Source organism: Hemibagrus wyckioides, linkage group LG10 (genome assembly GCF_019097595.1).
Source record: "Hemibagrus wyckioides isolate EC202008001 linkage group LG10, SWU_Hwy_1.0, whole genome shotgun sequence".
NCBI lineage: Eukaryota > Metazoa > Chordata > Actinopteri > Siluriformes > Bagridae > Hemibagrus > Hemibagrus wyckioides.
Genome location: NC_080719.1, coordinates 9,006,574 through 9,031,063, shown reverse-complemented (window position 1 = coordinate 9,031,063; position 24,490 = coordinate 9,006,574). Strand labels below are relative to the sequence as shown.

General features: G+C 37.7%; 2 protein-coding genes across 4 annotated transcripts; one reads left to right on the top strand and one right to left on the bottom strand.

Moving 5' to 3' along the window:
- Positions 1 to 85: 85 nt before the first annotated feature.
- On the bottom strand, positions 86 to 7,246 carry spg21 (SPG21 abhydrolase domain containing, maspardin). 2 transcript variants are annotated; one of them, XM_058401143.1, is made up of 9 exons: positions 7,125 to 7,246; positions 6,419 to 6,483; positions 6,052 to 6,213; positions 5,440 to 5,520; positions 5,222 to 5,367; positions 5,024 to 5,132; positions 2,451 to 2,558; positions 2,218 to 2,358; positions 86 to 2,132 (listed from the first exon to the last, which is right to left on the bottom strand). In XM_058401143.1, exons 2-9 carry the CDS (start codon positions 6,479 to 6,481, stop codon positions 2,007 to 2,009), a joined length of 936 nt encoding a protein of 311 aa, XP_058257126.1. In that variant the 5' UTR covers positions 6,482 to 6,483; positions 7,125 to 7,246; the 3' UTR covers positions 86 to 2,006. The 2 variants fall into 2 exon arrangements, with proteins under 2 accessions (XP_058257126.1, XP_058257127.1); XM_058401144.1 differs by lacking the exon at positions 7,125 to 7,246 and adding an exon at positions 7,071 to 7,090.
- A 1,883-nt stretch (positions 7,247 to 9,129) lies between these two features.
- On the top strand, positions 9,130 to 23,895 carry clpxa (caseinolytic mitochondrial matrix peptidase chaperone subunit Xa). 2 transcript variants are annotated; one of them, XM_058401039.1, is made up of 14 exons: positions 9,130 to 9,496; positions 12,387 to 12,538; positions 12,644 to 12,761; positions 13,775 to 13,929; positions 14,251 to 14,413; positions 16,206 to 16,247; positions 17,356 to 17,532; positions 18,337 to 18,501; positions 18,630 to 18,718; positions 18,977 to 19,141; positions 19,345 to 19,647; positions 20,040 to 20,132; positions 20,224 to 20,330; positions 22,149 to 23,895. In XM_058401039.1, exons 1-14 carry the CDS (start codon positions 9,442 to 9,444, stop codon positions 22,240 to 22,242), a joined length of 1,878 nt encoding a protein of 625 aa, XP_058257022.1. In that variant the 5' UTR covers positions 9,130 to 9,441; the 3' UTR covers positions 22,243 to 23,895. The 2 variants fall into 2 exon arrangements, with proteins under 2 accessions (XP_058257022.1, XP_058257023.1); XM_058401040.1 differs by lacking the exon at positions 16,206 to 16,247.
- Positions 23,896 to 24,490: the final 595 nt, after the last annotated feature.

Here is a 24,490-nt window from a genome sequence, read left to right as displayed (position 1 = left end):
AAATGTATTTTGGTAATGGTTATAATAATAATAATAATTATTATTATTATTGGAAAAATAAAGTAAATAAATGTCAAGACCTAAGGAATGTCTAATAAATTATTTATTTACATACAATTCATGCAGATAGTAAATGATGCAACAATGATGTTAGTAAATGTTTTCTTTTAACTAAATTTGCCTTTTATATGAGTAAAGAAGAAGGGAACCATGTTGGAGACTCTGCGTGATCCTGAATAACCTTGTGCTCCTCTCATGACTATCAGGTGTCTTGAAAAAACTTAGAGCACTCAGTACACAGGCAAAACTCAGCACTGAAATCAGTGAACCTGAGCAAAATCCTGGGATTTGATGTCTTACATTTATAAGAACAGAGGTAACACTGGGGCATCACTTATAAGCCGTAGATCTGGGAAAAATTCAATTTAGAGGCTTCAAGCATGAATATGATCACAGGATTTTTTGTTAATTTCCTTATGAGTATTTTTATCAGACACATACATTGACCGTTTCAGTCAACATAATCTGACCAATCTGATCTTAAATCTGATTTTATCTTATACAAAATATATTTAGTTAATCAAACTGAAACAGAATTATACCTCAACATTCTGTAATTCCAAAATACTGAATCTGAAGTTGCCCGAAGCCACCTGTCCTTCATCGGTGTGTCCACACATCATCCTCACAATTCCACTCTAGCACTGTGCATCTTAAAGCAAACTACTTTGTTCGTTGATGACTAAATTAAGAAGCTCTGGAAGGCAGAACACTTACACAGCATTTTCTACTAAAAGTTTCTTAATGTTGAATACATCTTAAGCAATGTTTGACTCGAATTTTCTCTTTATCACAAAAGCTTAAAGAAATTTAAACGAAAACTCCACAGGGAATGTTCACAGTGAATTAAAGCCATGCTTATCGTAATTAGGCTGCAGAGATGTAGTGTGCAAATAACTTATAAAGAAACTGTTCAAAGAAACACTTAATTTTCCTACAAACGTAATGGATTGCACTGGAGCTACAATCTTTAATAAAGCTTAATCAGTAAATGAAGTCTCTCTCCCCCAATGTTTTTTTGCATTAATACTAACCAAATCCTCAAACATCTGCTACAAAAACATTCATCTGCTATGTCATTTTCAACTGATTTAGTATTATTGTATATATTTCTCTACAACTTAACTTTGAAGTGGCTTTGACATGCTGTATAAATTAGTAGTGTAAACTTTATGAATAAATGCACGACGATAAACTGCATTATGGGAGGAAAACAATAAGGATTGTCCTAGATGGCTGTCTCTGTCATGTTACAGTGTTCAGATACACAGTGAAATTGGTAAGTGTAGTCATGAACAACTGGCTTCGGTCTGAGGGAGACCTTTTTCTTTCTTTTTTTTTACAGGAAAAACATTTGGTGAGCTAGGCTGCAACTCTTTTGGGCTTCATTAAATTGGTAGGTCCAGTACAAACTATAAAGAAAACACCTTACATGACCATTGTGTATTTTATCTGTAAGTAATTTCATAGGTGTCAATGACTCAACTGAGGCTGGACATTTTTTAGCATTAAACAATTGTCAATAATCATATCTTTCCCATGCTTACAAACCCATGAAATGTGTAAGCTCTATCTTTAATCAGTGCATCAGTTACAGTAACAAAACAAAAGCGCGAGAAAAAAAAAAGGACAATATGGAGCACAAAACTATTCAAAAGACAAGGTATAAGGCAATCGGTTCAAAATGGCATCCTGTGAAACAAGACCAAGTGACCCAGTCTCAAATTATTTACAGTAATAATACTTATCAAAATATTGTTTCTGGAAAGTAAAAATAGGCTCTTTATGTTCATCATTTTTGATTGAATCCATTGTAGAAAAGACGTGAGGCCAAAAGAAGGTTTTTCCCGGCATGTGAAGTGTAGCGCTGACTTAAAGAGTCAAAGCTTCTGTAAATCGGCTCAGTGTAAGCTGTGGGTTGGGGCGGGTGGGATGTTTTTATCTTCTTATGATTCATCATCGCTCTCTTTAACGTTATTCAGATTGCTCTTTTGGACCTCAAGCTCCTCTGCACTAACCATAGCAGGGTTGATGGCAGCGTATCTCGTCCCATGGAACTGTCGCAGATGTATCTACAGAGCCAAACGAACAACGGAGAACAATAATAAGAATATGAAAACTTACACGCCGTTCTTTTGTAACATATAAATCACTCACTTGGATGTAAAGGTTAACTTCAGCACTTCGACAAAGGTAAGGAAAGTTGCCGCCGGTTTTGAGGTGAGCTCTCCTGGCATTCGGGTACAGTTTGTACATTTCCTCTTTTGCCTCATTTGAAAGAGCACTCTGATCGAATACCTGAAAACACGAATGTACAAACACACACTATAATGCCAAAACAAATGAAGTGCTGTGGTTAATATAATTATTATAAAAGGTAAAAAACCTACATCCATAATGGTAACGGAAACATCCTTTATTTTGTGAGGCTCGATGTAGGAGTTTTGGCAGTTCAGCGTGAGTCGGGACGCCAGTTCACTCTGGTTCAGGCTTTCCAGCTGAAAATACACACAAAGACAGCACTTTGTTACCCTATCAGCAATGAGCGGGCCACCAAGCACTGGAACAAAGCTTTCTTTTAACAAATATCTGAGTATTCACCTTTAAGACCAAAGTTACATAATACTCTGAACTCAATGAACAAGCAGACCATTTTCAAAGTAATGCTATTTTATTGTAACCGAATGGAACACAGGATGCCTAAAGAGCATCCTCCAACAACTGTGACACAGCAATCAATTCAACAAATGATCCACCCTTGACCTTTAAACTTAATTGAAAACAGTTGAGGATATAAAGTGAGCTGAAAACATGGGCATGTTTTCTTTAAATGAGTGTGGACTGTACTGACATTATTTTATTAATCTGACAACTGAAAATAGTTAATGAGCTGGTTATGTAACAGTCCATATCCGCTGCACAAATTACAATTTTCTGACTCTGATTTAAACTCTCATGGCTTCGTTAAGATGGGTGTGCGAAATCCAGTATCAAATGATTACATGCAAAATGTGTGTTTGTCCTGGGTCAAGTACTATTTAATAAGCTGGAGAATAATAACGGAGAAACCATTTTTAATGATTAAAAAACCAAAATTGCAGTGATAATTATTCAACAGATAGGGTTAGAAATGTTGTTTGGCAGAGGTCTAAGATGGGTTTTAGCTGAACTAAAATGCATTTTGGGGTTTATTTTTAACTGAACTACATTTATTTAACCAAGCATCATAGATGTGTACATCAGATCACCCTGATCTTTTCCACTGGTATCTAATTAACATATACCGTCCCCTCTGAAAGTATTGGAACAAAAACAATGCAAGTTCCTTTTTTTTTTGTTTTTGTTTTTGTTACTATACATTGAGAGAAGGTGCTTTCATTTCCTGATATTTACATTTAGATGTGTTAAAGAACATGTCACCTGTTGACATTTTTTAAAATACTAAAACCACTGACTGACCGGTGTGCCCTACTAATTTGGACAACTCATAGCTTCAACTGTCTGTGCTTAGTTTGAGCTCTGGGTTTCACTTGTAAAGACATTTGCTGTTCAAAGGATAAATCCAGATGAAGACCAGGGGATAAAAGCAAGCCATTTGAAGCTAAAGAGAGCAGGAAAAATCTACTGAACAGGACAGCCAAGGAAAACAATGGCAGCTGGTGACAGAAACATTGTAAGAGCTTTGAAGAAACCCCAACCCCAAAACAATCAGTGATTCTTCTCCTGGGAAGTCTTTCCACAAGGTTTAGGAGTGTGTTTATGGGAATTTTTGACCATTCCTCTAGAAGCGCATTTGTGAGTTTAGGCACTGAGGTTGGACGAAAAGGCCTGGCTCACAGTCTCCGCTCTAATTCATCCCAAAGATATTCTATTGGGTTGAGGTCAGGACTCTCTACAGGCCAGTCAAGTTCCTCCACACCAAACTCGCTCATCCATGGTAAAACTGTTCCCATAATGTTGGTGAATGAAACTGTCCAAAATGTCTGAAGCATTAAGAGTTCCTTTCACTGGAACTAAGGGGCTGAGCCAAACCCCTGAAAAATAATATCTGAATTTATTGACTTGGAGGGGTGTCCCAAAACTTTTGGCAACATAGTGTAGGTGATAGTACAATAATCCACTATTAGAAGTCATACCACAAGATTCAAAGCACTCATCAGCAGGAAGAATCCGAAAGTAAGATTGGAATTCCCAAAAAAAGGAGGAACTGTCAAGGCTTGGGCTCACATGGCTGCTCTGGAACAGGATTACTAATCTTTATAGGTGATGTAACTTGTGATGGTTCTGCAAAATGAATTCAAACGTTTATAGAAACATTCTGTCTGTTATTTACAGGGAAATACACCCAATCAAAACAAGAGGAACTTCATGCAGCAAGACAATGACCCAAACCACATGGCCAACAGAACAAATGACTTCATGAGGGGAAACTTTACACCGGCTAAAGCATTAACACTAACGTAATCACCAGACAGTAAGCCAACTGAGCATCATTTCACCTCTTAAAGAGGAGAATGAAGGGAGAAGCTTCAAAAACAAACAACAACTGAAAGAAGGCTGGAAAAGCATCACAAAAGAAGAATGCAACAGATTGGTGTTGTCATTGATACAGGTAGTGCAAGCAAGGGATATGCAACCAAATAAAAAGTTTCGTTTATGTTAAAAAATGATCCAATACTGTTCCAATACTTATGCGCACCTAAACTTTAGGTGGTCTGTCTGCAACGGCTGTCATGTTCCAAGTTGTTTAATACCTCGAGATTTTAAAAATTAGGAAATGAAAGCTGAAATTCTGATCTATTAGCTCATATTCATCTTTTAATCTCAAATCTAAATGTCTCCAGTGTAAAACAGAAACAAAAGACATCCAGTACTTTCGAAGGGGAATGTATGCTTTCCTGAATTTACTCCACAGAACTTGAAGGACTAGAACAAATTGACTTCATGAATATTAATTACTCACTCTGTCCACCATAAAGTCAATGGCGTCTGCCATTTTGGGATCAACAGGTCCTTTGGCAAAGTTTCCAAGAACAATCTTCTTAAGCATAAACGCAGGCATCAACCAGAAACTGAGGAGAGAAAAAGCAGAAAGTGAGGAAATGTGAGGATTGCAGGAAATAATGTAGTATCAATATATATCCCAAGTGCAGGACTTTACCTGTTAGCGGTCCATGTTTGGTTAAAAATGGATGTATCGCTGAATGAATTGCACAGGATCAGAGAATGCACTCTAGGGGATTTGTGTGTGACCTCTGCAAATTTCTGAGCCAAGAATCCTCCCAGGGAAGCGCCGAATAAGTGCACCTAGTTGAATCAGGATGAGTATAGTTATGTGATTGCCAGATGAAGTAACTTATAATGGAAAACTGGACAAACCTTGTCAAGTTGCAAGTGGTCTAGAAGTTTCTTAAATCCATCACAAAATTCCAGAAGATCCCAATACACTGGGTACTGGAGCTGCAGCAGATATATAACAAGCGACATGACTTTCTGCCATGATGTGATACACCACAAAGTACAAGAGGAACAACAAGTAGGGGTGTTATTTATGTTACCGCAGCACTTTAAACCACTGTGTCATTCAGAAATTAGTAGGTAACTGTGAATGAGTTCATTTCTTAAATAATAACGTCTACTACTACTAATCACACACAAACAAGTATAATTCAGAAAAGATATTTAATATCATCTGTTTTCTGTGTGCGAGTTCTACAGAAGGACCCCTGTATGCCCAGGTGTTTCCTGTATTACTTCTTCTTTTCTTCTTCAGTCACCTGACACATACAACCACCAAACACTCACAGCAAAGACAACTCATTATTTAAATGTCCTTTCTAAAAACTTCTCATAGAAAATACTAAACAGTGTTCGATGTCATCCAGACCAAAACTCATTTCATGAAACTCTCGAAAATATTTTGTGGGGCCTACTGAATCACATTGCATTTCCATGGGTGACAGATATAATAACGGCTTTTGTGGACCTTACCGAAATGACACGATAGCCCCATCCAGAAAGAGCCAACACTTGCTGGAAGAAAACTTCAGCCGTGCCACTCACAGGAGGAAGGAATATGATCGGGCATCTGATGCTTTTCGGCCCGGCATCATACAGTGACCAGACTTTGCTATCATCATCGTCTACTATAATCTAAAAAGCAACACACATGGCAAAGTCACATTGCTGAATCACAAGGCAATCACATGGTACAAATTATGACTAAAAGAAGCAACATCAGCTGTGAAGAAAAGACCATAGAATATTTTCTGGAGTGTAAAAAAAGGGATAAATAATGTGAAATTAAATAATCAGCCCAACAAGCTGACAAAGTTATAATAAATGAGGATCCACTTACTCTTTTGAGGGGCACTGAGCTCCGAAACCAGTTGTAGTCAGGAGACAGTCTTATCTCCTCCATCTCTAGAGAAAACATAATACATCTGATGGTTAGGAAGAAATTAGGCTTATTTATATCAACTTTACAGACCTTGGTCAGCTGAGGGGGAACCCTTCCTCTCCCCACCCACACACCCACACACACACACACCAAGTACCACTACAGATTTAGTGCATTCGTGCTGCTGAAGAATGGACGAGTAACAAAAAAGACTAATGTTTTCATTGACGTTAATGGCTACGCAATCACGTAGGCTCGATCCTAAATTATTACATGCTCCCTTTATGCGTGTATTACACAAAGCAGAAAGAAACAACCTAGATAGTGCACTACATACTCAAATGAGGGTTATTTAGGATTCAACCTCAGACTGGCACGCACTTAGTTTTTATCTTTTTTAATTTTTCAAGCTACGAAATAGACAAGCCTCACACTTTATCTCGAGAAAAAACAAATCAGAAGCACCGAAACAAAACAAAAAGTGCACTTTAAATCCCCGTGCTTTCTTTCTTTCTTTTTAAAGTAACATTAGCAAATTAACGATTTGTTAACAGACAGCCAAGTAAACCACTCCATGAACAGCAGGAAAAGCCGATAACTAAACAGGCACCTTTTCGAGAAATCAGTAATCTTCACAGTATCGTATTTTGGAGAATTTAGCTACCTTTTTGGCGCAAATTGTCATCCGCGGATTAGCAACATTTTAGCCTTCTTTTGCAGTCATATGACAGTTAACTTCCGCATCTAACATGGAAAGGGGTGGGGATGGCTGCCGGGCGCATGCGCGGATGACTTGACGACAATGCGCATGCTCCGTGTGATAAAATTATTATAAATATAGACGTGGAAATGCTGTAAGATGAAGGATTTTTCATTTCTAAAATAAATATATCTACTTTCTCATTCTCTTTAACTGGGAATTTTTAACGTTGTTGTAAGGTTGGAATGGGTGTTCTGATCGTTTAAGCCTTTAGATAAATAATAATAATAATAATAATTATTATTATTATTATTATTATTATTCTAACATTTTTTCAATATAATTCGTGTGTTTTCAGCTTAAAGTGTTCACAATATACAAACTGTTTAATTATTTCTAATATTTTATTAAATACATACATTTAATAACTAAATGTAATATTTTACAAGTATTTTTAATTGTTTATTATTTCATTTTTGAAATATAATTGTGGGGTTTCTTAGGGTACTTCTTAGGGTTTTTCTCTTTTCTTTTCTTTTTTAAATTAACAATATAACAGAAGCACAATGCAAACCTTTCACTCATAGACATAAAAGATATATAAAAAATAATCAAGCCGAAGTAAAAACAAAAATGAATCAAGGGTGTATGAATCAATTTAATACCATAATATTATACTTATTTATAATATTATACGTTCTAATTGCTTTTTTGCTTTGGCAATTATGTAAGATAGTGCAATAAGGCTTAAACTCATTTTCACATTTTGTAAATGTAAACTTTTCCCATGGAAATTAACAATTGTATAAGATATACCTTATATTTACCAATTCCACAGCCATCAAAGCGTATTATCACAACAAAACCACTCAGCTGTAATGCAATATTCAATTTCTTCTTGACTAAATATTCCATATCTAACCAGAGTATTTTTGTGTATATACCTTTACAAAAACTGCAAAAGTAATCAAGATAGATAGATAGATAGATAGATAGATAGATAGATAGATAGATAGATAGACAGACAGACAGACAGGTAAAGAGATAGATAGATAGATAGATAGATAGATAGATAGATAGATAGATAGATAGATAGATAGATAGATAGATAGATAGATAGATAGATAGATTCACATCACAGAATACCAAAAAAACAGCTGGAGGATAAACAATGCTATTTCTAATGTAAGTATTTGAAATTTATATTACCAATAAGTATTTTACTCTTAATGTCTGTAAATTTAAATTCTCTGTTGTTTTTCTAAGGAGAATCAACACATTTTGGGGGGATAACATCCATTACAACAGCAAGTTCCCTTGGTTTGACTAGTATTTTAAATGTATTTAAAGATTCTCTATATGTTAATACAAATACCTGATCATTTAGTAGCTGACTAGGCAATACAACGTTAACAAAATTCTCAAAAAAGAGATTTGTTTTATAAGGAATATCTTTGTTGTTCCAAATATAGTAATATCTCTTAGGAGAGAAATTATGCTTATAAGTGAGTGTCCATGTCATCAAAGTAAACTAAATTCAACTAAATAATTACATTTTAATAAAAATGAGAGGTCTCCCAATTGCTTCAATAGATAGTTAGACACAACTTCTTATGTTTTATTTATTTATTTTATTTTTATTTTATTTTACATTAATGCTTGAACAATTACCTAACAAAGGTGCCGGGTTATACACAGAAAAATATATATATAAACTAATAAATAACAATTATTCATGTACAAATAAAACTTCTTGGGTGTCCCTCTTAAGGACGTTTGGTTCGACGTGTTAACATTGCGACAGGCTTAGTCTGCTTTCGTCATGTGTACCTCATTCCTGGTTCAATTCCAATTCTATTTACATTGAGCATGTAGTGCACTACATAAGCTCAAGAAACCCATTAATTCAAACACTACATAGTGCACCAAGATAGGGGGCATGACGTCATTTAGGATTCGACCATAACCATAGCTTATCTTCCAGCTAGGTTAGCCTCCCACCTAGTTAGCTTTGCCTTGTCAGTAAAGAACAGATTGCTGTTGCACTTTAATTAATGCATGGACATTTCCTAAAACAACTCATTTTGTCTTTGCCCCAACTAGAACAGGTTAGGACTAGTTTAATATTATTTCACCAACTCATTTTCCTTGAAAAAATTTGTAAGGCTAACATAGCTAATTGAATGGTATGGTGGCGAGCTGGTTAGCGTAGCACTTTCAGTATTAGCTAGTTCTTAGCTAGCTGATTCAGCATAACACAAATAAAGCGAAGCCGGAAAACATGTCCTGTGCATGCACCTCAGCGGCACGACTGCTCATGAATTCAGCCCACAAAGGTAAAGACACTATTTTATTCTCTGTGTTCATGTTTAGCTAGCTAGCTCACAGTCGGCTTCACGCAAGTTAGCTAATTTAGATGGGTTTTCCCCGGGTGATAGTCAGCTAGCTAACCCACCAGGCCTGTCACTCTTATTAAAGCCTGTCAGTTTATACGTCTGTCTTGTAATACTATTAATTATAATCTCATCTGAATATTGAATCAGGTTGGTAAATCTAACTGGGTCGGTATAAAAGTCGTGGATTCTTACTCTTTAAAATAAGAAATCCGCTTTAAATTGACCCCTGCTATATTTAACTTTTTATTTAAAAGTTAAATAAAATTATTTAAATTTTAAATTATATTAAATTTTACTCTTATTTACTTGTTCAAACGTCAGTTTAAAGGACTGTCACATCCCAAGACAAGCATCTCACGAGCCTTAAAGGAAACCTTCAGCTTGAAACACATTATATATGTTTATCCTGGAATATTTGGTGATTCTGATGCCAAGATATTCCCTAGATTTCGTTATTCACGTGAGAAGTAGCGGTTGTGTCCCGCGCATACGTCACAGGGTGGACAAATATACGTGCTAAAAACAAGAGCTTCCTTTCTCTCACACCATTTTTTCCAGCAATGTTTAAGGTCATGTTAATGACAAATCCAGTGGAGAGAGAGTAAACCCTGGACCGTTTGAGACAAAGATCAGACTGAGAATTCAGACTCGACTGCATTGACAGCTGTGTTTGACTCGAGGACAAGTCTCCTTCAGAATTATTCATTTGTTTGTACTATACACCAAAGACATTTTGGGTCTGAGATTAAAAAGAGATGGATATGATATGAGAGATTAGGCCAGTCTGACCTAGCCAAGTCTAAAACCTTCCAGATGAAGTCATTTGTTGTGTTGACAGTGCAATTTAGGTCATTGTCATGCTGCATGATACATTTCCTCTCGATTAGATTGGATGAATTTCTCAATAAGTTTGAAAATTCATTCTGCTGCTGTCGTCAGGAGTTACATCATTAATAAAGATAAGTGAACCTGTTTCATGTAGGGACGTGGTGGCTCAGTGGTCAAGTGTTAGGTCACTGATCAGAAGGTTAAAGGGGGTCAAGCCGCCAAACTGCCAAGCTATCAATGTTGGGCCCTTGAGCAAGACCCTTAACCCTGCTCCAGGGGCACTGTACAATTGCTTGATCCTGCGCTCTAACCCCAGCTTGATTATAAGCTGGGATATGTGAAAATGGGGGCTCATGTGGTTAAGGCGCTGGGTCGTTGAACGGAAGAGTGGGGTTCAAGTACCAGCACCACCAAGCTGCCACCATAGGGCCCTTGAGAAAGGCATCCTGCTGCATCATGGCTGACCCTGCGCTCTGACCCCAAAGGATGGGCTATGTGAAGAAAGAATTTCACTGTGAAGTAATGTATATGTGACAAATAAAACCAACTTAACTTATGCGAGTCAAAGCCATGACACTATACTTAACTGATGAGTTTGTATGTTTTGGATCGTGAGCAAATCCTTTTTTTTTTCTCCACACCTTGGCCTTCCTTCTTCATTTTAGTAGAGGTTTATCTCAATTCCAGATCTCTTCATGGCTCGTGTCTGTGTATCTGACCTTTTGATTCTTACTGCTGTGGTATAGAGTCTATATTTTTTGCTTATAAAGGTGGATAATGCTACTTTCACCTCCGTCCTGTGGAGGTTGTTGGTGATGTTACTGATTTTGGGGTTTTTTTCTTCACAGCTTTCACAATGATTCAGCTGTTGTTTTCTTTGGCTGACCTGTTCAGTGTTTGCTGATCAGTACACCAATGGTTTCCTTCTCTTTTAGGACATTCTAGATTGTTGTATTGGTTATGCCCAGTGCTTGTGCAATGCCTCTAATTGATCTTTCTCTCTTTTTCTCAGCTTAGTTTGCTTTTCTCTCATAGACGACTTTTTGTGATCGTCATGCTTAGTCTACTTAACAACAAATGCAGATGAAACTGAAGATTAAAACCAAGACTAGATGTTTAGAGCCATTTATTGTGTAAACAATGAATCAGCAGGACACAGCTGGATAACAATAAGCGCCTGTCAGTCACATATTTTTGCTCACCTATAAATTGGTACAAATCTCATGTGCCATGTCACTTAACACATCTACATAGAAAAACGAGGAAATAAAAGATAAAATCGTAAACTCTCTTCTCATGTTCATCTTTTGACCTTGAACACAAAAGCCTTTTTTCTACAGCGCAAAAAAAAAAAAAAAAACATTCAGCCTTGACCTTTCAGTAGTTTCGGTAAATCAAATGCACCATTTAAATGTACAATTGAGAGTTAAAATTTCTGACCTCTAATTAGGAAAACCCAAAGAATGAGCTCCCTCAACCCTGAGTCTGAATTCAACATGACTGCTTACACCATTAAAAGTAAATGGTCAAAAGTAAATGTTCACTTTTAAACTTGATATACTGTAATATACTAGCATTTGTTTAATAATAACCAACATAAGACACATTTGCTTGTTGGCGCTTTAACTTTGTCTTATACAGTTTGCTGTTTTGAATGCACAGAGGTCTAAAGTTCCATAAATCTGAATTACTCATGTGGAATACAGCAGTTACTGTAATATAACTAGCATGAGGGTGTTGATTTTGATATTAGTTTTTGACGCTATATATAGCTAGTACTGTTTCTCATTGGAAAGCCAGACAGCGTATGCCCACATGCAGCAACAGTAGTGATCATTAGACACCCACACACACAAGAAAGTGACTAGTGTGAACTTTAGGGTTATTAAGCTTTGCTAAATTGTATCCATATTTGTAATTGCTACACTTCATATTATATAATAAAGCTAAGCTTTTAATTTGTAATTATTAGCTTGTAATTATTTACTTACTTTGATTGCAGGGTTTTCAGGCTCCAGAGCTCAGCTGCTCTCTCTTAGCCGACCAGTGGCTCACGAAATCCGCCTGTCGCGAGTTGTCCCCATCAGACCCTTCTCAGAGTCGTCGGTGTATTATGCGCCTAAGGACGTAACCAAAGACGGCGACGGTGGAAAGGTAGACTTCTTTTTCTAAGGACCTTACATCTTAGGTTTTTATCTTTAGTCAGGAAATCCAATTCAGATCTATAACTTGTGTGTTTTTGCTCTGTTTCTTGTGAAGAAATCTGTGGGTGATGGAAGTGGTAAAAGATCCAGCTCAGGCAACTCAGGGAAGGGTGGCAGTCAGCTTCGTTGCCCCAAATGCGGAGATCCCTGCACACATGTGGAAACATTTGTTTGTGAGTATTATAATACATCCGAACTGTTTTAGGGTTCTAAATTGCTGTATGTTGTACGAGTTGTTCATTGGCCCACGTTTCCTAATATTATTGTGTTAGTTGACCTTTGGCATTTCTGTGTGGAATGTCTGACTGGACGCTGGAGTGTTACTATATTTAAGTTTCCAGTGGCCAGTGATTGGTTTCATTCCTATCTTGCCAGTGAAGTATTTGTTGATTTTATTTATTCAGACTTTTAGCTTGAATTTGAGAGTATTTGCATCCAAATGGGGTGAACAGTGTAGGAATTAAAGCAGATTCAAATCAGATAAAGAACATTCTTCAGGAGGTAGATCTGCCTGCCTATCTATCTATCTATCTATCTATCTATCTATCTATCTATCTATCTATCTATCTATCTATCTATCTATCTATCTATCTGTCAAGAAAGGAAGAATGAAAGAAAGCCTGGAACAACATCTTATGAACAGATGAGATTATCCTATTATTATTATTGTATCAGAAAAATAGAAAGAAAGAATATACAGAAGCAAAGTAAGCTAATAAGCTAAAGCATACTACCTCACAACGCACCAGGAACAAGTAGTGACCTGACTATATTAGTTAGCTTTACATATAAGATTCACACAGTTTGTGGTTAGACCTGAAATCTAATGAAATTGCATGTCTTAGTCAGTCTGTAATAAATTTAAAAAAGAATAAAAAAAAAATGCTCAGGCTTTTTGGCCAAGTCAAAAGATGGGATAAATAATGGAGCCATGGAGACCATCATAATCATCGTTATCATAATCATTATTACACTTTGAGATCACACCTTATTTCTCCTCATGATTTACATTTTTATTTTAGCTTAAGTTAGATACCTGGACTGATGAACACGTAGTAGTCTTGGTTAATAAAGCCTGTCTGACCAATGTCCATCTTTGACTGGCCTTCCAATTAGAATTGTGTCTAAGTGCATTATGTCTTCTAAAAGCATTCTGTACTCAGTTAATGATGGTTCTCTTTGTCAGCCTCAACTAGATTTGTCAAATGTGAAAAATGCCATCACTTTTTCGTGGTGCTCTCGGAAACGGACACTAAGAAGAGTCTGAATAAAGATCCTGAATCAGCTGCTGAAGCTGTGAAGCTGGCCTTCCAACAGAAACCCCCACCACCCCCCAAGAAGGTACCTTTGTGTCATGTTGATATCTTTTATTATTATTATTATTATTATTATTATTATTATTATTATTATTGTTATTAATTTTATTATTGCTGCTGTTATTATTATTGTCATCATCCTTGACTGAAAACCTGAATGTTTCTCAAGAATTTCCCCCAAAAATCGTATGTAACCTTCAACAAATGAAGTTGAAAGGAGCAGGGTCTACTGTGCTGGCTTGTTATCACAAACAATGCATTCTTTTCCAGATCATTGAATGTTATTTCATTTTTTTAGACTCAGTAACATGTTTTAAAGTCCCTATTTTTTCCACCTTTTAATTAGATCTATGCCTATCTCGACAAGTATGTTGTGGGTCAGGCCCATGCAAAGAAGGTGCTGTCGGTAGCTGTGTACAACCACTACAAACGCATTTATAACAACATGCCAGCCAGCTCCAGACAACACCAGGCAGAGGTGGAGAAGCAGGCCTCTCTCACACCCCGAGGTTTGTACCACTTTTTATATCTGTTGTATGTGGCAAAGAGATACTGCAGTGTGTGCTTATGAAAATTTGGCAGTTTGAGTCAGTTTCATCACTTGGTCTTTCTGCACGTTACTTAAATATAAACATTTCCTTACAGCCGGTATGTTTGTTATAATCAGGATGAATGTTTTCAGTAGTGTGGCATGATGGACAGCATTAATGAAGTGGTTGTGCTGTGACTCTGTATAGTGAAACTCTATTCAAAAGTCTTGTTGCATGTCAGTAATCCTCGGTTTTTAATACTGGATTGTGCAACACTGAATATTCTTCCTGAGTGACGCATATGCTGGTTAAACCCAACAAGAAGTCACGTCCCTAATTTATTTTTGTCATGAGGAGAATAACCATAATATGTTGTTTCTGTGTTATCGATTAAACATCAGTTAAACAAAACATGTTTAATTAGCATGTCTGATAATGGTTTAGCTTACTCATTGAATCAGGGGTTCCCAAACTAAGGGTCATTTGATATACAATTTTGAATGTAAGGTCAGAGATTTGAGCAGCTCATGACATCAATCATGATGACGGTGAAATGTTTTAAAGAGAAGTCATGTCCAGCTCTTTTTGATGATGAAAATTACTAAACATTTAATAGTTTGTCTTGGAAACGTGACAGACATGGACGCTCTGACTGATGTGCCATCGCTTTAATACTTTAGATGTACATAAACTATGCAGGCGAATATGTGAACAATGAACACACACACAGTGTCATTCATCAAGTGTAAGCCGAGCTCCTTTGCTTCGTGTTGGGCCATATCACAACACCCATTTACTGATTATTATTTATTTTTATTTTTTTTTATAACACCCCCCCCATCATGGTTTACTCCTTATGTATCATTCAGTGGTAGAGGTGATGACATAAAAAAGATATGTCCTTTCAAACACACCTCCTGGCTGTAATGCTGTGTCAAGAAATGCAATTTCAAGAAAGTACATATATGTTACTAACAAATTTCCCAAAGCTTAGACTAAGACCTAAACCTGCATTAAAAATGTCAGGTGGTCAAGGCTTGGGGTCTCAGAATGTCCAATTGGGATCTTTTGCCCAAAAGGTTTGGGAACCTCTGCTGTACATTATATTTCTACTGACATTTTTGCCACATTTTTTTCTTTGTAAGAATTAGACCCTGACTGAAATTTGCACTGTTACCAATGTAAAGCAGCAAAGATAATTGAATATATATGGTAAAAAAAAGATTTTTATTTAAAAAGGACTTGTTTCACTAATCTGAATGAAGCGTATACAACTGTAACAGCAAAATGCACAAAAACAAGCCTTCAGATGTTTTATTCATAAGGTAACTTGCAAGTAAACAATAATAATAAGTAAATAATAATAATAAGTGTCACAACGATGATCTTAAATCAGCAAATACAAAAAAAAACATTGTAGGTTCAAATGTGTGTAAAAGAAAACATCCATTTATCCTTAAGTTACATTTATATCTCATTAGTAGGAGTCTCAAAGAGCATACCTTAATTCTATTTAAAATAAATAAATAAATAACACTTCCTGTATGCTGCCATGAGTGGAGATTATTATTTTTGGAAAATCGTTTTGGCTGATTTTATTGGTCAGCTCATATCAGTCAGGCCCTAATAGAAACCATGACTGCATCTTTCTGATTTGGCATTTGTACAATTGCCTAAAAACTCCCTAAATGCAAAAGAAAACCTTGAAGTTGCTCAGAGTAACGTGCATAATAGTAGTGCTATGTTTGTAAATCTCCTACTTTTTCTGTAGAGCTAGAGCTAAGACGTCGGGAGGATGAGTACAGATTCACAAGTAAGTGTCTTGTTAATGCCTAATAACTTTTGAGTTCACCTTTTTGCTTTCTATAATTCAGGTCTATAATTCCTGTAAACGTGCAGGCAGACCAAAACCCTACACTTCCTATCTTCATTTAATTTAATTGAGTTCATGAACCGCTTTATTGTACAAATGCCAAACTCTGTCTGTTAGAGAGGACAGTGCGGTGGCGTTCTGGGGCGTCACCAGTAAAAATTAAAGTAGAAGATACTGGGTTTATTTTCTTCTCGTTGTGTAACTGGGTTATAGAAGCAGTGCATGTTGAATGTGATTATTGATTTTTTTGTTTGTTTGTTTGTTTGTTTATTTATTGATTTTACAGTCCTCTGTGTGATTTAGTTGCGAAATTTCACAAAATTCATGATATTCTGTTGAGTAATTACAGGTTTTGCTTTCATGGGTGTAATCATCACCCATTTCTTCATCTTTTGGATTTGTTTTTCATCACCTTTTTTCTTCTTGCACCGTTCATTCACATTTAACTTTCATTGTCCATGTTTATTGAGCTTGTTGCCACAGGAAATCCAGTTAGATCCCTCTCTCTGACTCGGCAGCTTTAGTCATACAGCACTGACTTCTTTGGAAGACAGCAGTGACAGCAGTTTGTGGGCTACGTTGTCCTGTAATCCTTGAAAGATTTGACTCATGGGCCCAATTGTTCTCTTAATTTAAGTGAAAATCCACATTCAGCAATTTGTATATTTATTTTTTTTATAATTAACATGTGACCTTTGGTAGCATTGAAGATTTATTTTGTACTGAAAGTCTTTTAAATATATTCTGTTTTCATTTTTGGTTTCCTGTATTACCAGCCATTGCTTTTAGACTACTGTCTACTTAAATATTTTAGGGGGAAGCTGCTATTATTATTATTATTATTATTATTATTATTATTATTATTATTATTATTAGTAGTATTATTATTATTAGTATTAGTATTATTCATTTGTTTTTGTATTGTTAAAGTGTTGATAAAGGTTAAGTTTTAACTCAAGTAGCAGTGATTTTTCAACAGTGTATATATAACTACATCGCCCTGTTCTGTTTTTTTTTTTTTTGTTTGTGTGTGTGATCACTATTGCAGAGCTGCTGCAGATTGCAGGGATCAGCCCCCATGGCAATGCTTTAGGAGCCTCCATGCAGCAGCAGGTGAACCAGCAGGCTCCTCAAGAAAGAAGAGGAGGAGATGTGCTTGACTCCACCCACACTGACATCAAGTTGGAGAAGAGTAACATCATACTGCTGGGACCCACAGGCTCTGGTATGACCACTCGTATGATATGCACTGGGGCCACACCTCCTACAATGAGACTGACTGGCACAGAGGCCACGCCTCCTACACTGAGACTGACTGACACAGAGGCCACACCTCCTACACTGAGACTAACTGCACAGAGGCCACACCTCCTACACTGAGACTGACTAACACAGAGGCCTCATCTACATTGAGACTAACTGCACAGAGGCCACACCTCCTACACTGAGACTGACTGCCACAGAGGCCACGCCTCCTATACTGAGACTGACTGCCACAGAGGCCACACCTCCTACACTGAGAGTAACTGGCACAGAGGCCACACCTCCTACACTGAGAGTAACTGGCACAGAGGCTACACCTCCTACACTGAGAGTAACTGGCACAGAGGCTACACCTCCTACACGGAGACTGACTGACACGGAGGCCACACCTCCTACACTGAGACTGACTGACACAAAGGCCACACCTCCTACACTGAGACTGACTGACACAGAGGCCATTCATGGACAACAGCATTGTTTTTCTAACCACTGATAATGTGTCGTATGTAGTGAGACTGAGGTACTGATTAAAATGTCTGAATAAAGGTCAGGGAAAGGGCACACTTTGCAAATGAAACCTTTAAAAGTGTCAAATTACAGATGTTGCTGCCTGTGTCCCTGATCGGTATGTTCGAGACCGTACTGGACTGGCTGTTCTACATAAATATTTCTAGTGCCTGTATGTGACAGTCTCCACAGTGCATCTCAGCAAAACATTTTAAAAATGAGATGGAAACTTGTGAAATCTTTTGTGTCCATAATGTAGGAAAAACTCTCTTAGCCCAAACTCTGGCTAAATGCCTGGATGTCCCTTTTGCGATCTGCGACTGCACTACCCTCACACAGGCCGGCTACGTGGGCGAGGACATTGAGTCGGTCATTGCCAAGCTACTGCAGGATGCCAACTATGTTATTGAGAAGGCTCAGCAGGGTAAGAAGGAAACATTCATGATACTGAAATATTTGGCTCATTTTTGAAGAATGACGGTCATGGAAACAGTCTGTGGGTGTTGTAGTGAGCTGACTTTCGAATGTATTTATTTATTTCGTATTCCATAGGCATTGTTTTCTTGGATGAAGTTGACAAAATTGGCAGTGTGCCCGGGATCCATCAGTTGAGAGATGTGGGTGGAGAAGGTGTGCAGCAGGTCAGTGATGAAAACCTGTGCTTAAATGATAATCTCTTGCTAGTATCTGAAAAATAAAGCAAAATGAGACTGTAGTTCAGTCTGAGTAGCATTTCAAATATTTGTCAGCATAATAACCTACAGCATTATTTTGCTGTTAGTAACTACATATTTCCGTGTTGAAATGTTTTCCCTGAAATGTCAATGTCTTATCTGTTCAATGGAGTAGATAAAGAATATCCAATACTGCAGCTGCTTATTGTGCTTTATTTTTGATAGGGATTACTCAAACTCCTGGAGGGTACTATTGTAAACGTTCCTGAAAAAAACACCAGGAAGCTGAGAGGAGAGACTGTACAAGTTGACACGACAAACATCTTATTTGTGGCATCTGGTGCTTTCAATGGGCTGGACCGTATAATCAGCAGAAGAAAGAATGAGAAGGTTTGTGTTTCATAGTAATTGTTTCTCTGCTTTGGTTTGAAGTGAATGTATTTAGTCTAAAACCTCGTGAAACTGTCCAAAGTAAAATCTGATCTGTGTCACATTAAGTATTTGATTGGTCCACATCAGCCCTGTAATGTGAACATAACTGAAGTTCTAATTTTTTATTAACTTGACCTTGCCTTTTATATTTACTTTGTTAGTACCTGGGCTTTGGAGCACCATCTAGTTTGGGTAAAGGCCGAAGGGCCGCAGCTGCAGCTGACGTGGCCCACATGACTGGTGGCGAGATGGACGCTGTGGCTGAGATTGAAGAGAGAGACCGGCTACTGAAGCATGTGGAGGCGCGTGACCTCATAGAGTTCGGCATGATACCCGAGTTTGTGGGCCGTCTGCCCGTGGTTGTGCCGCTCCACAGCTTGGATGAGGACACGCTCGTCCGCATCCTGACTGAACCCCGTAACGCTGTGGTACCCCAGTACCAAGCTCTCTTCAGCATGGACAAGGTAACCCTCTTCTTATTTACTCAAATGCGCATGAATGATTAACTTATTTAAAATTGTTAACTTATTTTAATTCAGATTCATAAACAGGACAATCTTATAAACATTTTTAAACATTCTCACTTTGTTACTCAGATCATTGCACCAAAATACTTTCTCTAATAGAAATATTATTTTTAAAACTGATCATTTTAATATTTCTCAGAGAATGTTACAATGTTAAGCTTGTTTAATGTTGGAAATGTTCATTCATTTTTTTGTATTTTGCTTTTAAATTTTAATAGATAATTCTGACCTGATCAGAAAATGAGATCACTTGTAGTCTTTTAGATCTCGAAATTGAATGTAAGATGGTTACATATTTATAGCCTAATACACAACTTATTTCATTCCAGTGTGACCTCTCTGTGACCCCCACTGCTCTGCGGGCTATTGCCAGAATGGCGCTTGAACGGAAGACAGGAGCCCGAGGACTTCGATCAATAATGGTGAGCCCTGGTGTTTGTCGGCAATGTTGATGTTTGTCTTTCTTAGTGCCCCTGGTTTGTTAATGTCTGTGATGGTGTTGACCACCTACAGGAGAAGCTGCTACTGGACCCGATGTTTGAAGTCCCTCACTCGGACATCGTAGCTGTGGAAGTAAACGAGGAAGTGGTACTGGGAAAAACGGCACCTCAATACATCAGGTGAGAGCTCATCAGGAGGATGAAATTCTGCAGAATCATTGTCACTTAGTATGACACATGTTCCCAATAATGTGATGTACTTTTGACAGAGATTCATTTCCTCTTACTTGCATTTTTGTTTCCTCATACTGCTCAAGGAAGTAGCCAAGAGTACATGGGTGTTAACTTTGTGATCATGTGAAAAATACACACTGCTCTGGACTAATGTAATGTAAAATAACACATTTTAAGCAAGCACTTGCAAGTGTATAGTCAGAGACTATAACATATCCATGCACAATTCTTACGGAATAATTCTCCAGCCCTTTATAAGTGTTCATTTATTAGCTGGATTTTTTTAATTGGCTTGGCAGACTCTTCTCAACCTAACACTGCCCCTGAAGTGCATCATTCCCTCACCAGACTCTGTCTTTCCATTATCTTTGAAGTTAATAAGATAAAACCTGGTCATGCAAACATGGTGGAAATCTTACGAAAGCCTGTCCCTGGAGACTGTCCCTGGAGACTCCTTCCATAAATGTTAAATGTCTTCTTATAGAAAGTTTCATCATATCAGTGATTTATATACTTTTCATCATTATAAAATATATATTTTTAATACCCCATGGTTTATTTTCATTTCCAGTCACAGCTGGCAAAGGTGATCTAGATAAACTGGTTCTAGTAATAAAAACAATCTCAAGTTACAGCATGGTAACCCTTGGGTTTAGTCAGCAGTGTTTAGTGTCAGTCTATTAGTTTAATCCTCTCCACAAAAAGTTGGTAATGTGTGGGTGCAGGTTTTCATCCCAATCTATCAGGAGCCAAACCTCATTCCATCTGTCAGCTGATCTTGGCTTTCTGTAGGGTTAAGGGTCTTCCTCAAGAGCCCAGCAGTGGTAACCTGGTGGACCTGGGATTCGCTCTCACAACCTTCTGATCTGTAATCCAACACCTTAACCACTAAGCTATAACAGCCCTCAAAAGCTTGTCTTAGTGCTACACACTCGCCCTCTTTGTCTTCTTGATTAAAGGGTGACAGAATGAATGAATGACATGCACATGTCAGATGACCTCAGAGAGTTATGCCCGGTTCACAATGCACGACTAGTTTTGCAAAATCAAGGCAAAGTGAAGCGTGTGCAAACGAGTCTAAATATCTGGACCTGTCGGCGACTCAGTCATGCAGTGAGAAATGAGATCTGACTGAAAAACAACTCGGCAATGACCTATAGCCAATGAGAGAGTGAGATACAGAGCAGCGGTCAGTTTGGAGGGGAGTTATAGACCACAATATCAGCAAGCATGGCTTCAGTTGGAGCATATTATAGTTTCTTGCACGAGGTGCGTTATTTCCTTATCATTTCTCGTGTATGTTTGGTAGTGAAACACAGTTTGTGGACCAGACAGAGTTGTCGGTGATTCTTCCTATTGTGAAGTCCTGCAGTGTAAAACCTGTCGCTGATCTGATCAGTGTGAACACAGCAGCGACTGAATGCTACCACAGATAGTCGTGCAGTGTGAAAACAACCGTGATCTGATGACTTTGAAAATTGTGCATTTATTTCATTTAAGGCTTTTCGAAATGCCAGTTTTCTCAGAATCAGTAGCTCTATGACTCGTGTTCAGACTCGAAATATGGGGCGTATTCCTTCAGTACACCAAGGCTGCACTCTAATGCAGTCTTTAAAAAGCTGCCAAAAGCGGTCATGTGTTTTATACAGGTCAGTACATGGAAGGGAATGCTAATGATTCCTTCACTTAAAAGATCTGTTCAGAAAACAACAGTTCATTCATGAATGAAAAACACCATTAATATGGCTTTATCCCCACCCACAGAGCCCCGACGAAAGAGCCAGCAGAGGAGGAGTACGACTCAGGAATCGAAGAAGAGAACTGGACCAGGCTGCAGGTTGATGCAGCCAAGAATTAATACAGTCAATATAATCTTGTTCAAGCTTCTTGTATAAGCTCTTAATGATGACCTGTTCCAGTCCATTAAGTGATCAATCGACACGCAAGTACTTCCGAAGGCTCATGTACACACCGAAACGCAGCCCTGAGTGATCTGTCCTAATTTGTAAGCTGTAAGTTACAGTGTGATATACTGCATATATCCTGAACTTTGTGAAGACAATTGTGTTTAAGAGAAACGTGCTGAATTTAACTACGCCTCAGAGTGAGCGACTGTTAATATTAAATGTAAAAAAAAAAAAAGAAAAAAATATTTTATTCCTTATAAAATGAATGACGTGTTTGATTTTTATGAGCTCTTTTTGAACCAGATAGTTAAGCAGATTAAGGTTATAAGTTCACTTGGAAAGTAAAATCCACATCCAGTCACTTTTCCTTTGTAATTCTGACCTTTACCAGCCGAGGCACTTCCATCCGTTATCCACGTTGGTTGACATTGCTGTGTGCCTCTTTTTTTAGGGAAATGACTCGTATCGTGGCGCCCCAGATGGGCTTCTCACCAAAACTACTTTGTAACGAGTTTTTACAGCTCTCTATCAGAGTATCTGCTGCTGTCACTGTTACTCCAGCTGCAGTATTTTTGTGCATGGGTTTATTTTAATGGACTGATTTCAACCAGAAACTAAAGTGTCCAGTCTTATCCAGAAAGTGCCGGTGTGGGTGCAGGTTTTTATTCCAACTGAGCAGAAGTCACATATATAGTATACAGTATACAGTAAGCCAAGATCAACTGATTAAACAAGTGGAATCAGGTCTGATCGATTGGGAATAAAAACCTGCACCCACACACTACTGACCCTTTGTGGAGAGGATTGGACACCACCGAACTAAAGACTGATACTAAACACTTCTGACTCGATGGTCCTTTGTGGGAAGGTAGGCTGGATTTTAAGCAATGTGTTCTTGCTGTAACACAGTACATGGTTACTCCAGTTACATGCATTCAGTCCTGCTTCAGGAGTAACGCTCATCTCTCTCCTGCTTGCTTGTGTGTAAAGGTCATAATTTGATTATAGCCTTAAATCACCTTCTTCCTCAGAACAGTTTGGTGTAGCACCGCTTGTTCTGCAATTTTATTAATTAGAGGTATTGCTGAGCCAAGTATTTTTTTGTTTGTTTGTTTCTTTAGTAAAGATTGTTTGCCTATAGATTGCACTTCCTTGACTGCTTACTTTGTATACCTTTCTGCTTAGCCTTAACATCACAGGGCATCATCTCTTTGTTCTGCTTCCTACATTTACAAATAAATGCTTGTTAATTTTCCAGTGCAAGCAGGAGAGAGTATAGAGATTTGGTTAATTTAACCAGTTCACATGTGGAATAGGGAACAGTTGGGCATTAGGGTAAACAGAGTAGCTTGTTATTTCTCACTTGCATATCTGGCAAAGAGCAGCTGTATCAGCTCCAAGAGCAAGTTTAGGTTTAATCCCATCGTTAATCTCGTGCTGCAGAATGTAGCCTTCATATTTCAGTTACCACAAGTGATTTTAGACGGCTGATTCTTGATCAAAAACTCTTACCCGGAGATTGAACTGGAGCCCAGCCTTCATCAGTCTTTTGTAGAATGTCTTGTAAAATGTATGGATTAATAAAGCTGTCCTTGACTTTCCAATGGGCTCTGGATGAATTTCTCCCTTATTAAGATATTGTGTACACATTGTGCAGTTCTGTGTAACTGAACAAGTCATTACTGCGATTTTGATAAGGATTTTCTGAAATCAGGCAGTTGGTGTAACTCCACATTGGATTTAAGATATAATAATGCTTAATATACTGCTCGATTCTGATGCTACTGCAGTTATGATTTCATTGACAGTGTTGTTTAATAATTGCGTTGAGATCTGAAAAGATTTGTTTAGAGAGCCTTGCAAATCAGTTTAGCAACACTTTTTGTTTGACCTTTTTTTTTTTGTTTATGATTGGTAGTCTGTTTTAATAAAAGCTCACTCCAACAACAACGACCAAAAACTGGCAGACTGCTTGCTCTTTTACACAATTAGTCAGGAAAATGCTGAGAATATTCATACCAAAGGTGTGGAAATGGTAGGGTTGGATGTTAGGGATTATTCTAAAGGCCTCAGGGAATGAAAACTGTTAAGGCAGGGATGAGGCCCAAAATTTGTGGGGACCCTCACCGATATCCTGCTGAAGCCAAATGTAAAGAAATCGATAAGAATAATCAAAACTAGGCAAGAAATAGGGAAAGC